The 18586-nt window shown below is 40.6% G+C and overlaps 1 protein-coding gene across 1 annotated transcript; it reads right to left on the bottom strand.

The window, feature by feature from the left end:
- Positions 1-2210: 2210 nt before the first annotated feature.
- Positions 2211-18329, bottom strand: LOC143293364 (protein LSM12-like). The gene is made up of 5 exons (XM_076604169.1): positions 18109-18329; positions 16876-17006; positions 14114-14223; positions 7156-7303; positions 2211-2813 (listed from the first exon to the last, which is right to left on the bottom strand). Exons 1-5 carry the CDS (start codon positions 18257-18259, stop codon positions 2694-2696), a joined length of 660 nt encoding a protein of 219 aa, XP_076460284.1. The 5' UTR covers positions 18260-18329; the 3' UTR covers positions 2211-2693.
- Between the last annotated feature and the right edge of the window lie 257 nt (positions 18330-18586).

Below are 18586 nucleotides of genomic sequence, written 5' to 3'. Positions count from 1 at the left end.
ATAAAGAAGAATAAATACACAGTAAACAAAATGTCTGATGCACAATTATTTGCACTGAGTCTTTTTTCCTGAACATCCACTGAGACCACCATCTGAGATACATGGCATGTGTTGACACCCTTTTCTACACTGAGTTACTACATGGCAAAGCATCACTACAGTCACAACATCACTGCATGGGAAATGCTCACTACATTTTGAACACTGTTACAATGACCAGGCCAACTGCTGCCCCACTATCATCATCTTGTCCAGCTATCAACAGCTGGTGGTGTACTTTGACCAAAAGTAAAATCAAGGAGTTTCTTTTTACTGGTGAATGTTCACACCAGGTGTTTGTTCTTGGTTTAACAATTTCCACTAGCACTCAACAGTCGCACTTTTTCTTTTTTTAAAGAGATTTCTCTTTCTGCACCATCCTAACCAGTACAAAGAAAATCACACAATTTATAACTGAGATACGACATACCAGACTTGTCAATCATACAAGTTATAACACATACTACATACCAGACTTGTCAATCACACAAGTTATAACAGATACGACATACCAGACTTGTCAATCACACAATTTATAACAGATACTACATACCAGACTTGTCAATCACACAAGTTATAACAGATACTACATACCAGACTTGTCAATCACACAAGTTATAACAGATACGACATACCAGACTTGTCAATCACACAAGTTATAACAGATACGACATACCAGACTTGTCAATCACACAATTTATAACAGATACTACATACCAGAATTGTCAATCACACAAGTTATAACACATACGACATACCAGACTTGTCAATCACACAATTTATAACTGAGATACTACATACCAGACTTGTCAATCACACAAGTTATAACACATACTACATACCAGACTTGTCAATCACACAATTTATAACAGATACTATATACCACACTTGTCAATCACACAAGTTATAACACATACTACATACCAGACTTGTCAATCACACAATTTATAACAGATACTACATACCAGACTTGTCAATCACACAAGTTATAACAGATACGACATACCAGACGTGTCAATCACACAATTTATAACTGAGATACTACATACCAGATTTGTCAATCACACAATTTATAACTGAGATACTACATACCAGACTTGTCAATCACACAATTTATAACAGATACTACATACCACACTTGTCAATCACACAATTTATAACACATACTACATACCAGACTTGTCAATCACACAATTTATAACTGGGATACTACATACCAGACATACCACACACCTGATGAGAACAAAAGCTGCTTTAGAATGCTTTCTCTAGAACACTGATAATACCTTTGTTTCAGGTACAGTGGGAGGGTGGTACAGAGAAAGCAGGAACAGGTGTGTGTACATGTTGTCTTTAAAAAGGCTACCCCTGTCCCCTACAGATGAGAAGCAACATGTTGTCTTTAAAAAGGCTACCCCTGTCCCCTACAGATGAGAAGCAACATGTTGTCTTTAAAAAGGCTACCCCTGTCCCCTACAGATGAGAAGCAACATGTTGTCTTTAAAAAGGCTACCCCTGTCCCCTACAGATGAGAAGCTTGGAGAAAAAAATCACTAAAAGAAGAACCCTATGTGTTTCTCTTAGCCACACTCTGTCATGTAGGTTGTGACTACAAGTCCTGCAGACAGTGTCATGTAGGTTGTGACTCTACAAGTCCTGCAGACAGTGTCATGTAGGTTGTGACTACAAGTCCTGCAGACAGTGTCATGTAGGTTGTGACTCTACAAGTCCTGCAGACAGTGTCATGTAGGTTGTGACTACAAGTCCTGCAGACAGTGTCATGTAGGTTGTGACTACAAGTCCTGCAGACAGTGTCATGTAGGTTGTGACTACAAGTCCTGCAGACAGTGTCATGTAGGTTGTGACTCTACAAGTCCTGCAGACAGTGTCATGTAGGTTGTGACTACAAGTCCTGCAGACAGTGTCATGTAGGTTGTCACTCTACAAGTCCTGCAGACAGTGTCATGTAGGTTGTGACTACAAGTCCTGCAGACAGTGTCATGTAGGTTGTCACTCTACAAGTCCTGCAGACAGTGTCATGTAGGTTGTCACTCTACAAGTCCTGCAGACAGTGTCATGTAGGTTGTCACTCTACAAGTCCTGCAGACAGTGTCATGTAGGTTGTCACTCTACAAGTCCTGCAGACAGTGTCATGTAGGTTGTGACTACCAAGTCCTGCAGACAGTGTCATGTAGGTTGTCACTCTACAAGTCCTGCAGACAGTGTCATGTAGGTTGTGACTCTACAAGTCCTGCAGACAGTGTCATGTAGGTTGTCACTCTACAAGTCCTGCAGACAGTGTCATGTAGGTTGTCACTCTACAAGTCCTGCAGACAGTGTCATGTAGGTTGTCACTCTACAAGTCCTGCAGACAGTGTCATGTAGGTTGTCACTCTACAAGTCCTGCAGACACCACACTGCTCACCTCCAGGACCTGGAGAGAGGACAGACAGACAGACAGACAAGAAGGGAGGGGGTGAGGGGGACATGAGGGGAGGGCAGACAGACAGGGCGGGGGGATCACAGGAAGGAAGGACAGACAGACAGAGAGACAGACAGACACAGAGAGGACAGGAGGGGGAGAACAGACAGACAGACAGACAGACAGGGGGGATCACGGGAAGGACAGACAGACAGACAGAGAGAGGAGGTGATCAGGCAGAAGAGGTGGAGGAGGAGGAGGGGGCAGGAGAGGGGGAGGGGGAGGTGGAGCGGCGAGTGTTGTTCTGGGTGTGGGCCAGACGTGACCTCTCATCCTGCTGATGCTTCTCCACCTGCACACACACAGATACACATCATACACTGTTCACCTGCACACAGATACACATCAAACACTGTTCACCTGCACACAGACACACAGATACACACATCATACACTGTTCACCTGCACACAGACACACACATCATACACTGTTCACCTGCACACGGACACACATACACGTTTCACCTGCACACAGACACACACATCATACACTGTTCACCTGCACACAGACACACACATCATACACTGTTCACCTGCACACAGACACACACATCATACACTGTTCACCTGCACACAGACACACACACATCATTCACTGTTCACCTGCACACAGACACACACACATCATACACTGTTCACTTACACACAGACACACACATCATACACTGTTCACCTGCACACAGACACACATCATACACTGTTCACCTGCACACAGACACACATCATACACTGTTCACCTGCACACAGACACACACACATCATACACTGTTCACCTGCACACAGACACACACACATCATACACTGTTCACCTGCACACAGACACACATCATACACTGTTCACCTGCACACAGACACACATCATACACTGTTCACCTGCACACAGACACACATCATACACTGTTCACCTTCACACAGACACACACACATCATACACTGTTCACCTGCACACAGACACACACACATCATACACTGTTCACCTGCACACAGACACACACACATCATACACTGTTCACCTGCACACAGACACACACTCGCACATTATACACTGTTCACCTGCACACAGACACACACACATCATACACTGTTCACCTGCACACAGACACACACATCATACACTGTTCACCTGCACACAGACACACACACATCATACACTGTTCACCTGCACACCCTGCAGACTACATGCACACCACATCATACACACTTTACATACACACACATCACTCGCACACATATGTAAATACACCATGCACACTCAAACATTCATCATATACACATACACACACCACTCACACATCAAACCCATGATAGAATTCCCAATTATTCAATTTGAAAAAGTATTCCTGTTTGTGATAACAATGAAAGTGTTTTATAAAGCAATGCATCTTTGAGCAGCAACAAATCAAAGCCTAGGTCGGTCCGCAGCCACTGTGGCTGTGGTTAACAGCGCAGTCCAGACCCATAATTTGACCATTTTCAACTCGCTCATTTCACTAACAAACTAAATTAAATGACACCAATCTTATACTGGAATAAAGTTCATTCTTTCATCTATCTTCCTGTGGTATTTGTTTTTATCATTCGAGTCAAACTGGTATATGCCGGGCGTTCAAACACAATGGGTGTCGCGTCGATTTTTACTGCGGTGACAGACTCCGCCATGCTTGCCGCGCGAGCTGAATATCATGTGTGTCACTCGATCGCTTCGCGCTGCATTGTTTGGCCATGTATAAATTTAGAAACTATGTCACTGGAAAGCCAGGATTCTCATGTTTTGATTGGCTAGAAATTTGTTGGGGTTTTCACAGGAAGTCGATCTGAAAGTCGCAGCGAAAGTGTGAGACTGATGTTTGCGACCCTATAACATACGAACCAGTGTTTCAAATCACGAGCAAATTACAAGAAAAGAAAGTTTAAACTATGCACTTTCAAGTGCAATTCATGGCTTTGTTATAAAGAAAGAGTCTCGAACGCGCTTTGGAAGAAAAACGAGTGACCGATTTCGGATCCCGCAGCGCAGCTCGACCATGGCGGCGATCAAAGGAGCCTCCGTCTACTCGTCATCATCGTTTGAAGAATGGAAAACACGCCAACTTACAGGTTTGTAAGAAGCACAATTTTTTCAATTTGTTTATTTTGGAAATAAATATAAGTAGTATTTTTTTATATTTTTGTGGGTTTGGATGAATCCTAACAACTTTGCTTCAGCAGTGTTGATGTGTAACTGGGAACAGTAACGCTTCGTCAGTCACGTTATTTTTTAGCACAATTATGATCTTTTATTCAAAAATTTACCGCGATCGACAGCTGTATCTAGAAGATGAAGTGTCAGATTATTCAGTAATTTTTTGTTGTACAAGGGTTTTGAGTCAGTGAGAGCGGATTGATGGTTTAATATTGTGACCGACGTCGGACAGCATGGGAACACGTGTATCTTTCCACTTCTGTTCTGATTGTCAAATTCAAGACAATTTCACGCGCGCGTGTGTGTGTGTGTGTGTGCGTGCGTGCGTGCGTGCGTGCGTGCATTAGTATGTATCTTATATGCTAAGTGTGTATGCACAGAGTTAGTGTCTGTTGAACTGATGTAGCATGCATACATGAGGTTGCCTGAGTATGGATTAGTGTGTGTGTGTGTGTGTGTGTGTGTGTGTGTAAATGATGTAAAGAATAAATAACTTACATGATTAGTAAACATGAAATAAGTTTAAGATATGTTGTTACATAACACTTACATCAATTTAAGTGAAACCATTACAGTGGAGTAGTAATGAAATTAGTAGATCATGTATCAGTGCACATTCATCACACACACACACACACACACACACACACACACACATATATATAAATGATATATATGCAAAAGCATCCATGAAATGCAAAAAAAATTTTTTTAAAGCATTAGAGCTGTCTCAAATTTCATGCCTGTGTATTTCAGATGATGATCAGTATAAAGCCTTAAGGGTGACTGTTGCACACAGTGGACGAGGAAGACCATCATCAGCACCCAAGGGTCCATCCAACAACAAACTCTTGATGCAGTTAAATATGTTAAAGCATCAAGAAAACAAAACCTGGGGGGAAATGGAACATTTTCTACACAAATTGTTCCCAGAGTGTACCTTTCCACGTGTGGTGTCAATAGTTAAGGAATTCAGCAAGTGTGAAACGATCAGTGGTGCTGAATGTTTTTTACAAGAAAGGAAAGATTCATGCATCTTCCCTGGCCCCTCCTGTCAGAAGTTTGGAATTACACGTGCAGATCTTTTGAAAGGAACTGTAGAGGACTGTGAGGCTTCACTCAGTTGTCCTATTGGTCTTGTGTCTGAAGTATGTCACTTAGCTAGGATATTGAGGATAAGGATGCAACATTGCATAAATGACACCTGGTCAGAGATTTGCCACCAACCCAACAGCTCAAATTAAAACTGGGGAGGCTCAGAGCAGAAGAGGCTCGCCTGCGGAAAAACAGAAGTAAACCAGGGAGAGAGAGTGCACTTCAAGATTTTTTAGAACTTCCTTTTGAAAGTGCAGTGGTCTTCAGAGACAGCAGGAAGAAGCAAAAAACTGTCAAACAGCTACCTCCTACTTCAGACCCAGAGCCAGCATGCAGCAAAGAAAAAAAATGAGGACATTATCACACAGGAACTAAGAACAACGACAGAGGAGGTGTCATTTCTTAAAGCAAAACTGAGTGAAAAAGAAAGGGAACTGCAAATCAAGGATGCTGAAATGACTGGACTTCTGTTATGTCAAATATGCATATTTACAATTACTCTGGTGATATCTGACAGCATAGTATCATCATGATTGTAAAAAACTTGCTCATTTGTTACTAAAAACCATATACTTTGTGACTGTTTTCATTGTTATTTGCATTTCTGATAGCATTAAGTCTTCCAAAAAACTGTATTCTACATGCTTTTCTGAACATGCACATATTTGAAATGTTTTTGTAGCATGAAAACTTTCTGAGATATCAACATTATAAGTCGGCATGTTATCACTGTGAAATCAGGCCATTCGACACTTGACAAAACTGAATATTTTGCTATTTTGGAGGCACTGTCTCTCTCTAAGCATGTTCTTGAGTAGGCCAGAAAAAATTCAGCATAAACTAGGTATTGGTGGTACCAAGTACAGCAAAGAACAATGTGGTAAGTCTTCATCTTAAAATTTTATGACAGTCTAAAAATAGCACATTTTTAGATGCCGTTTTCTTAAAAACTACTGGGTATAATGCAATGGAAATTTGCATGTGAACTTAGTTTTTTATGTTCTTTCCAATGGTGTAATTAGTTTTTAGATATGCTGAAGTTCAAAATTTAAGTGGTCCTACCTACAAAGCCTTTGGACACCCAACTTTCACACGCACACATGTATCACACAGCAACAAATGGGTCAAACAAAGTTATAATGATAAATGTGTACCTGCAGACAGAAAGGTTTATAATCCACTGACTGAAAAAGAGAGGGTGGGGAGGACTTTTTCTGACAGGCAGGTTTGAAGGACAGACTTCAAAGAGCCAAGTGCAGGGATGTGACAAAGGATGTGTCACTGTGTCACTGCTGCTGGACAGAGAACAAACAACAAAAGGATGAAGACAGTAGTCAGCAGTCAGAGTGCCACTCACTATCTTCCGTATGTGTGCCAGCGTCGTGTTGTTGTGTGAGCTCTCCTTTCCGGGGATGAGGTGGACCTCGTTGATGGTGTAGGGCGGTTCCACCATCACACATTCCATCACAACGATTTTGTCATTCTGCCACCTCACTTCGCCAATACTGCACACACACACACACACACACACACACTCTTCAATGAAGAATCAAATATAACATCCAAATGCACAAAATCATTCATCCAAAAATTCATATGCACAACTGACATCATGAATAGTGGCAATGTTCCTCAGCTTGACAACCATGCAACACTTGTCATTCATTCATCACTGCCTGTCTTTTGATGGTATTCTGCAAATGAATCCCTGACACATTTCTGGACACATCTGTCGTGTCACCATACTCTCTCTCCAGTGTTCCAAACAATATTCACCCCACATGATTCACCGCTTCAATGCTGGTAATGCTCCATCAAACAATATTCACCCCACATGATTCACCACTTCAATGTTGGTAATGCTCCATCAAACAATATTCACCCCACATGATTCACCACTTCAATGTTGGTAATGCTCCATCAAACAATATTCACCCCACATGATTCACCACTTCAATGCTGGTAATGCTCCATCAAACAATATTCACCCCACATGATTCACCACTTCAATGCTGGTAATGCTCCATCAAACAATATTCACCCCACATGATTCACCACTTCAATGCTGGTAATGCTCCATCAAACAATATTCACCCCACATGATTCACCACGTCAATGCTGGTAATGCTCCATCAAACAATATTCACCCCACATGATTCACCGCTTCAATGCTGGTAATGCTCCATCAAACAATATTCACCCCACATGATTCACCGCTTCAATGCTGGTAATGCTCCATCAAACAATATTCACCCCACATGATTCACCGCTTCAATGCTGGTAATGCTCCATCAAACAATATTCACCCCACATGATTCACCGCTTCAATGTTGGTAATGCTCCATCCCCACATGATTCACCGCTTCAATGTTGGTAATGCTCCATCAAACAATATTCACCCCACATGATTCACCGCTTCAATGTTGGTAATGCTCCATCAAACAATATTCACCCCACATGATTCACCGCTTCAATGTTGGTAATGCTCCATCAAACAATATTCACCTCACATGATTCACCGCTTCAATGTTGGTAATGCTCCATCAAACAATATTCACCTCACATGATTCACCACTTCAATGCTGGTAATGCTCCATCAAACAATATTCACCCCACATGATTCACCACTTCAATGCTGGTAATGCTCCATCAAACAATATTCACCCCACATGATTCACCACTTCAATGTTGGTAATGCTCCATCAAACAATATTCACCCCACATGATTCACCACTTCAATGTTGGTAATGCTCCATCAAACAATATTCACCCCACATGATTCACCACTTCAATGTTGGTAATGCTCCATCAAACAATATTCACCCCACATGATTCACCACTTCAATGTTGGTAATGCTCCATCAAACAATATTCACCCCACATGATTCACCACAACATTTTGGTGATTCTCCATCTCGCATCTCTTGAGACATTTCAGGACTCTCTCTCTCTCTCATTCACCACCTCTTACCTTTCCTTCCTAGTTATATAAATGTGACGCCGCACATGAAAATCATGGATAAGTCGCTGGAGTAAATTTCACACAACACGCTGTGAAAGTGACAAGGGGTGAAAATATCAAATTTTATTTTTTTGGTTATTCAGATTCTATGACTCTTTTTCTATCAAATTTCCAAGTATTATAAAGAAATATAAAGTATTGATGCTTTATTTTGATGTTTTCCAGTTGGGAATTGATGGTCAAGAGTGGGAAACAGCCAAATGATCTGCCCCAATTTTGAACATGATTTCGTTCTGTAATAGACTCTTATGAGCGCAAGAACAAAACCTCCATGTTGTAAACAGTCTCGAGTCCTATTTTTACACTGTTCTCAATCTGTCCTTTATGTTTAGGCGTAGTAATTCAGATTTTAATGTGAGAACGTGTGTTTTGAGCGACTTATCCATGATCAAGTTTAGCAGACGCTCTATTCATCACTGCTACAGTTTTGATGGCATTCTTGAATTATTTTCAAAAGTAGCACTCTTCTTCTAAGTCTGCAATATTATCACACTCAGTGTTTTGTAAAAGCCACAATAATTGCTGAAAATGAGTGACACTGATCGGATTTCCCCAAAGACGAAGCACAACAATGGTGGCGGTAAAAGTGACAGGCACGCAGATCTCCAAACTGCCCTGGTAAACGACACATTTCACCTCTCCTGAACTGACTGAAGCAAGGACAGACAACTAGGGTGATGACAACCTATCAGTGACAGGCAACTATGGTGGTGACAAACTATCAGTGACAGACAACTATGGTGGTGACAACCTATCAGTGACAGACAACTATGGTGGTGACAACCTATCAGTGACAGACAACTATGGTGGTGACAACCTATCAGTGACAGGCAACTATGGTGGTGACAACCTATCAGTGACAGGCAACTATGGTGGTGACAACCTATCAGTGACAGACAACTATGGTGGTGACAACCTATCAGTGACAGAAAACTATGGTGGTGACAACCTATCAGTGACAGACAAGTATGGTGGTGACAACCTATCAGTGACAGACAACTATGGTGATGACAACCTATCAGTGACAGGCAACTATGGTGGTGACAACCTATCAGTGACAGACAACTAGGGTGGTGACAACCTATCAGTGACAGACAACTATGGTGGTGACAACCTATCAGTGACAGACAACTATGGTGGTGACAACCTATCAGTGACAGACAACTATGGTGGTGACAAAGCGATGACAGACAACTAGGGTGGTGACAAAGCGATGACAGACAACTGGTGGTGACAAAGCAATGACAGACAACTAGGGTGGTGACAAAGCGATGACAGACAACTAGGGTGGTGACAAAGCCATGACAGACAACTAGGGTGGTGACAAAGCCATGACAGACAACTAGGGTGGTGACAAAGCCATGACAGACAACTAGGGTGGTGACAAAGCAATGACAGACAACTAGGGTGGTGACAAAGCAATGACAGACAACTAGGGTGGTGACAAAGCGATGACAGACAACTAGGGTGGTGACAAAGCAATGACAGGCAACTAGGGTGGTGACAAAGCGATGACAGACAACTAGGGTGGTGACAAAGCAATGACAGAGAACTAGGGTGGTGACAAACTATCAGTGACAGACAACTATGGTGGTGATAAACCATCAGTGACAGACAACTATGGTGGTGACAACCTATCAGTGACAGACAACTATGGTGGTGACAAACTATCAGTGACAGACAACTATGGTGGTGACAAACTATCAGTGACAGACAACTATGGTGGTGACAAACTATCAGTGACAGACAACTATGGTGGTGACAAAGCGATGACAGACAACTAAGGTGGTGACAAACTATCAGGAATCAAAGATTTTAGCAGTGGTAATGAAGAAAATCAACCTGTGCCTGTGGAAAATGGGAATGAAGACACTGAATCTGCTAAGTAGGACTTGCTTTGCCTTCGTTGTTCACGAAGCTTTTGCTTCCAATGTTTATTTGACGTGTTTTTTAAATTATGTGAAGTAATGACGAACCTGAATTACTTAGATAGAAAGAATAACACGCATCACTTAATATCTGTAAATAATATCTGAACTAGTTGCAGAAATCCATCAAAAACAAGTGACAATGCTGATAATGTCAATGCTATTTTTAGCAACAAACTGCAAAGGCCAAAGTGAAAGTTGGGAAAACCATTCACTAAACAGTCAAAGATTATCAAAAATCATGGCATGTTTTCACACTCAGATCAAGGTGCTTTAGACTTTTAATGTGTGTAAGTAAATGACTAAAAAAGAAGTGTATAATGCATTTCAGGTGATTAAGAATGGGTGCTCATTTGTGAGTGTGAGTGATGGGTCTGCTGTGCACACTCTGTCTCAGTGTGTGTGTGTGATGAGATTTTGTGTGTGTGTGTGTGTGTGTGTATGCATACATGATAATTATTAAATTGTGTGTGTGTGTGTGTGTGTGTGTGTGTGTGTGTGTGTTTATATGCATAAATTATAACATGTGAGTGTGAGTGTGCATAAACATGAGTGTATATGTGTGTGGTGACTGCGTGCGTGCATGCGTGCATGTGCACATACATAATGATAATTAAATTGTGTGTGCGCGCGTGCATGTACATGCATACATGATTCCATATGTTCATGTGTGTGCATATATGTCTGCATGTGTGTTTGTGTGTGTGTATGTGTGTGTATGCGTGTGTGAGTGAGTGCATGTGTGTGTATTCATACCCGATTTGTGTGTTTGTGTGTGTGTGCTTGATTTTAAAAAAATATTACAAGTTTAATATTTGACAGATATGTAATTAATTATGGGTCTCATTTACTCAAATTACTGATGTCTTTTCACTTATACTAACTAATCCACTAATTATGTGCATACATTTTTTTCAGTGGATGAGGCTGAAGGCAGTGTGACAGTCCACCAGCCATTACCAAGATGAACATCTGTGACACATGAAACAACCCACCACCCTACGCCATCAACCTCCGCCCAGCATTTGCCTAAACGGTCGCAGTGAGCAAAACAGTTCTTATTCACTGAGACCTGGGAGTTGGTTCACCCAGAGAAGAAAGATCTGGTCTGTTCTCAGCATGTCAGCTTCAACTCCTCAGAGACCATCCCTTTCCAATCTGTGCTCATGCATCCTTCCCCAGTGGGCCCAAACCATCCACCCACCAGGCCACACCTCTTTCCTCCAGGCCTCCACACACACCACAACAAAACAGGACAAGGAACATACAACATTCACATGTGACTCACTGACTTCACTGTGTCCCAGGTTACAAGTGTGTGGACAAAACTGCTCAATACTACTATGTTGTTTTGTGTTGTCACCTGCCTGTCTCCATCAACACTGTTGTACAGGTATTCACTGTGTCCCAGGTTACAAGTGTGTGGACAAAACTGCTCAATACTACTATGTTGTTTTGTGTTGTCACCTGCCTGTCTTCATCAACACTGTTGTACAGGTATTCACTGTGTCCCAGGTTACAAGTGTGTTGACAAAACTGCTCAATACTACTATGTTGTTTTGTGTTGTCACCTGCCTGTCTCATTAACACTGTTGTACAGGTATTCACTGTGTCCCAGGTTACAAGTGTGTGGACAAAACTGCTCAATACTACTATGTTGTTTTGTGTTGTCACCTGCCTGTCTCCATTAACACTGTTGTACAGGTATTCACTGTGTCCCAGGTTACAAGTGTGTGGACAAAACTGCTCAATACTACTATGTTGTTTTGTGTTGTCACCTGCCTGTCTTCATTAACACTGTTGTACAGGTATTATCAGGTGTGTCACCACAGGGCTGACACAATTATTACACAACTATCTAAATATATACAAACTGATGCAGATCAAAGTTCAAGCATTCTTGTACCTTTTCAGAAAGTTTGGAGTGATTCTGACTTACACTTGCAGGTTTTATTCTACTTTTTTTCTTTTTTTTTGTGGAAGAGTGAAACTGCTGACTACCCATTAACTCACTCAGTACGGCCAGTCCTCTCTTCTCCTCTACACAGACCCCTCGGATGTCCTGTGGGTGTCTCAATGACCCAACCTTTAGCTTCCGTCGTCAGGATTGTGGTATTCTTTGTCAACATTCACCTCTTCAGTGTAAGAACCTTCCGCTTGGAATATTTTGATGATGGTAATTGGGGTGAAACGCTGTTAACATCGTCTCTTTCGCCGTTCGTATGGAGAGAGTTAATATTTCAATGTTTCAGCCCAGTGAGCACGCTTTTCAGACAATGTTTTAACTAAACAGCAATTATTTGATGTCACTGGGTCAATTTCCAAAGTTCTCTAAGTCATTCTTGACATTTTGGTGCTATTCACTTGCTGGGGAAAATTCATTAAAAAAAAGTTGCAGCTATGTGAATGTTCATAAACTTTAAACTAAATTTTCTCAGAAGTACATTTGTGATCATCACGCTACTCAAATGCATTTATCTCAGAAACTAATACAGATAACTGAATTCTGTTTTCCGTGTCTTATTCAGAATTCTCTCTACTTTTAGATAAAAGAATAATTATGTGATGGTGCACTTGAAAATCATGGATAATGGTCAAAATTCACAAAATGATATTATTCTTTTATCTGAAAGTAGAGAGAATTCTTAATAACACACAGAAAACAGAACTCAATTATCTTTATTAGTTTTCCATAACACATTGAATTCTTTTTCCTTCCTTTTTTTCAATGCACAGGATTAAGAAATTCCCTTGTTTTTTTTCTGTCAGACGGTTATGCTACTGATCCAGCGAGCACACAGGTAACTAAATACCTTTCATTTACCTGTGTGCCAGCTGAATCGGTAGCATAAGCAGCACTGACTTGAAGTTGGGTACCTTGTGTATGGAAAGAGTTACCACTTTTTATTATACACAAATTATATACTTAACCAATAATTTTCATAAATCAGGATTCATGTTGAGATAACCTTATCTCTCACTTTCACACATGACTCATTAACAATATCTTATGCAATTTAAAACTCAAGTATTGGCGAAGCGCTTACAGTAACACTGGGGCAAAGTCTTCAGACCACAACTTGGGACCTGGTTTAACACTGAATATAGTGTAAACAAGCTTCGTCTCATACAGCATGTGTCAGACACTTGTCACAATTCATCACAGACATTAAACATTGCTCTAATATAAAGTGATCAAACATTTACACAAGGAAACATTTTGAAAAAAAAAAAATATATATATATAAAAATAATAGTAATCATCTGCAAGATGCTGGCTCTAACAAGATGGTATAAGAGTTGCCACATCTGCTGTTTGACGACTATGTCTCACTACTTGGCACTGCTGACAGCGGAGGACTCACGTTTTAGCAATGCTGTCCATCAGCAGCTGTCCCTCAGGGGACACATTCTCCCCCACGTACAACTTCTGACGCCTGAACTCGGCCACATTGACGCGCAGACGGTTGTTGACCTGCACGAACAACGTTTCAAACTTGTGCACTTTGATCAGCATTTCTTCTCTTCATGGATTCACTGCTATCAAATGCATGTAGATCACAAGTACAGCTGTACTCTTCTTCATTGCTTCAGCACTACATTTAGTGCTATATACAAAATGTACATAGATCACAGGTACAGCTGTACCCTGCTTCATTACTTCAGCACTACATTCAGTGCTATATATATAATGCACATAGATCACAGGTACAGCTGTACCCTTCTTCATTGCTTCAGCACTACATTCAGTGCTATATATATATATATATATATAATGCACATAGAACACAGGTACAGCTGTACCCTTCTTCATTTCTTCAGCACTACATTCAGTGCTATAAAACGCACATAGATCACAGGTACAGCTGTACTCTTCTTCATTTCTACAGCACTACAAAATACAAGATCAAAAGTACAGCTGTACTTCTCTACACTGCTTCACCACTTCAAACTTTATACAACATCACAGGTACAGCTGAAATTTCTTCATTTCTTCAGCACTGCAAAATACATTACCTTAGGTATAGCTGCATAGCATACTTCTATTCACTGCTTCAGCACCATACACAATAACACCACAGGTACATCAGTACTTCCTTTCACTGCATCAGCACTACAAAACATAACACAGGTACATCAGTACTTCCTTTCACTGCATCAGCACTACAAAACATTACACAGGTACATCAGTACTTCCTTTCACTGCATCAGCATTACAAAACACAACACAGGTACACCTGTACTTCCTTTCACTGCATCAGCACTACAAAACATAACACAGGTACATCAGTACTTTCTTTCACTGCATCAGCACTACAAAACATAAGACAGGTACATCTGTACTTCCTTTCACTGCATCAGCACTACAAAACATAACACAGGTATATCTGTACTTCCTTTCACTGCATCAGCACTACAAAATATAACACAGGTACATCTGTACTTTCTTTCTCTGCATCAGCACTACAAAACATTACACAGGTACATCAGTACTTCCTTTCACTGCATCAGCACTACAAAACATAACACAGGTACATCTGTACTTCCTTTCACTGCATCAGCACTACAAAATATAACACAGGTACATCTGTACTTTCTTTCACTGCATCAGCACTACAAAACACAACACAGGTACATCTGTACTTCCTTTCACTGCATCAGCACTACAAAATATAACACAGGTACATCTGTACTTTCTTTCACTGCATCAGCACTATAAAACATTACACAGGTACATCTGTACTTTCTTTCACTGCATCAGCACGACAAAATGTAAGCTCACAGGTACTGCTGTTTCCATTTCCTAACATATTAAGCCATGGCATGAGCAATTACAGCTTTAACTAGTTTAAGTTGAACATTGTTCTTTAACCCCTAGGCTGCCTATATGACGAGATAACTGGTCAGCGAGAGTGGCCAAGATACAACTATCAGTGAGTGATGCCGGCTGTAAAGCTGTAGCAGTTGACAAAAAGTGACCGAATTATTAGCACGACAGTGTGAGCGATTTTCTTGGCAATCAGCCAACGAGGTCTGATGAGAACTGGATAAAGTGACCCTGTGAGAGGGGTGAAGAGAAGGGGGTGGAGACAGGGGACGTGGCCTCACATCCATATTATCACTTGGAGAAGTCACAATGCATTGTGTCTCTGTTTCTTTTTCAATTTTTTTATTTTTTTTATTGTGGTTGTTTTAGTATGCTTTTTGTGTGCAGATATCCGTATATTCAGAAAATATGATATTTTAGAGCAAGTTACCTGACTAATGTTTATAATGAGCAAGTTGAAAATGTGACACAAAAAACAAAACACTGAATTCAAAACAACAGCATGTCATTGAAGATACATAAAATGGGAAAACATGTGTTTTGTATTCTTTATTCATTTACCTTTAAGAAAATATATACTTTTACGGGTCTTTCTCCAATAACAAAGAGCACAGAATTTTCTGAAAATTTATAGCCGTTTTTTGTAAAAAGATTTCACTTAAATCTTATTTTCCTGGCAGCAAAAGGGTTAAACAATGGAAATAAAATATACAGTAGTACTCAACCAATAATATAAACTGGGGGGTTTTTTGTTTTGTTTTTTTGATGAGAGAAATTTACATAACATGCACACATTAGATACATTTTTTTTATCATACAATGATACACACATACACAAGTATACAAATATTCAGAAATGTTTACAAACTTTACACAAAATAAATACTTCCCTATACATGACTTGTCTGGTAGCATGTTAGTGTTACACATGAATATATCTTACAATAGATGGACAGAAAAGGCAGGGTCAGGCATCAGTGACCATCAGTACCTACCCTGGCAATGGGTACCTAGGACAGGGCTTGGCACATCACATTAATACAACCATCAGTACCTACCCTGGCAATGGGTACATAGGACAGGGCTTGGCACATCACATTAATACAACCATCAGTACATATCAATACAACCATCAGTACCTACCCTGGCAATGGGTACATAGGACAGGGCTTGGCACATCACATTAATACAACCATCAGTACATATCAATACAACCATCAGTACCTACCCTGGCAATGGGTACATAGGACAGGGCTTGGCACAACACATCAAATGATCAATACAACCATCAGTACCTACCCTGGCAATGGGTACATAGGGCAGGGGATCAGGCACGATCTGATTGTCCTCCCTCTGTTCCATGTTAGCCACCAGCTCCATGTTGACAAACGTCAAGTCGTAGCGCTCATGTTGACCCACCACTGGCCGTTCTGACCAAGTTAAGGACCACAGTGCCATGCCAATTGGCCTTTCTGTTCTAGTGTCTGTCATGTGTGTGCATCTGCGTGTATACATACATGTATGTACATTGATTAAGATTACCTTATTTCACTTTCTGTTCCTTCCTTCTCCGATACTTTTTTTCTATCATGTAATTTTGCCAAAACTGAGCAAAAGGTTAACACACTTCACACTAAATTACACTACAGATTTATTCATTTATGTTAAAAGTAACAAAAAAGGTACTTGCTATTGTCTTTGTTTAAAAATAAATAACCCAATTAACATACAGAATACATGCACGATAATTAATTTATAAAAATTTTCATGTTGAATTATGGAAGTCTTTACCCACGGCATTTTGGTAAATATACAAACTATACAGTAATATCCACCCTGCCCCTTCCTCTGACTAAATCCTCCCCATTCACACATGCTCTTCTTTTCATTTCTTTTCTGAAATTTTGCTTAAAGTTAAACCTGTTCTATGCTCTTCTTGTGATCCAGTATGGATGTGTGACCAAGAGCATGTGTGTGTGTGACACTCTGTGTGTGTGTGTGAGTGTGTGTGATGTTAATTGTGCTACAGTTAGCTGGGTCATGTTGAAACAGGTGCATACACATTTTGTGTTTTTGTTTTCCCCCACAATATCCACATTTCCTCCCCTGTACTTTTCCATTCATAAGACGGACAAACTTGTGGTTAATAACACTGTAATATACTCTACATTTCTTCCCCTCAACTCTTTGACTGACTTTCTTTACGTCTCTTGACAGGGGAAGGAATGTAGAGTATATATTACAATGTTATTTAAACAATTTGCGATTGTTCCGTCCAAGGAACGAAACTGAATGTAAAGAACAAAGGGGAAGAAATGTGGATATTCATACTGCCCACACACACGTTGCTTTGTTGTTTTTCCCTACAACCTGCATTTGTCTGGTCTAATTCTTTCTGGGTTTTTTACTGAACGTTAAAATAGATGGGTAAATGATTCATACTCTACCACAGTGCTAAACTGATAAAGTACAATCCAAAACACGTGTACAGTTGTCGGCAGATGGACACACAGAAATCTTGTAAAAGGATACTTATCCAGAGAAATCGCGTCTCATGTTCGAATCCCACCACTTCACCGAATATTTCGGTGTCGTTGTTCAATAAAATACGCACTTGGCTGCCCGGAGTAAAATATTCCGCATCTTTACTTTTCTCGGCCATCGCAGAGGGGTCCAGCTTCATATCTTGAGGAGCTTACCTTGGTCGACTACCTCAATCTTGCGGCCACTCGAACGGAAGTAACAAAGGTCACAACACTTCCGGTAAACACGCGTGTTGCACTCGGCAATGTGCTGACATTTCATTGGTTATAAATACATGGTCAGCAATTCTCTTTCGGTTTCAAACACATCTTCTTCTTCTTCCTACAGGTGATCACCTTTATCTCGATTCTGTCTAATGTTCCAACGCATTTGTAATGCGTCACAAAACGAACACATTTTCTAATAACATATAATTTCCTAACATGTCAAAGTTAGAGATTATCAGACCGTGATACCGTCTGCGTGT

This window comes from Babylonia areolata, chromosome 19, assembly GCF_041734735.1.
Source record: "Babylonia areolata isolate BAREFJ2019XMU chromosome 19, ASM4173473v1, whole genome shotgun sequence".
Taxonomy (NCBI): domain Eukaryota; kingdom Metazoa; phylum Mollusca; class Gastropoda; order Neogastropoda; family Buccinidae; genus Babylonia; species Babylonia areolata.
Note: the sequence above shows the minus strand (reverse complement) of the source record. Positions and strands in the feature narration are given on the sequence as shown.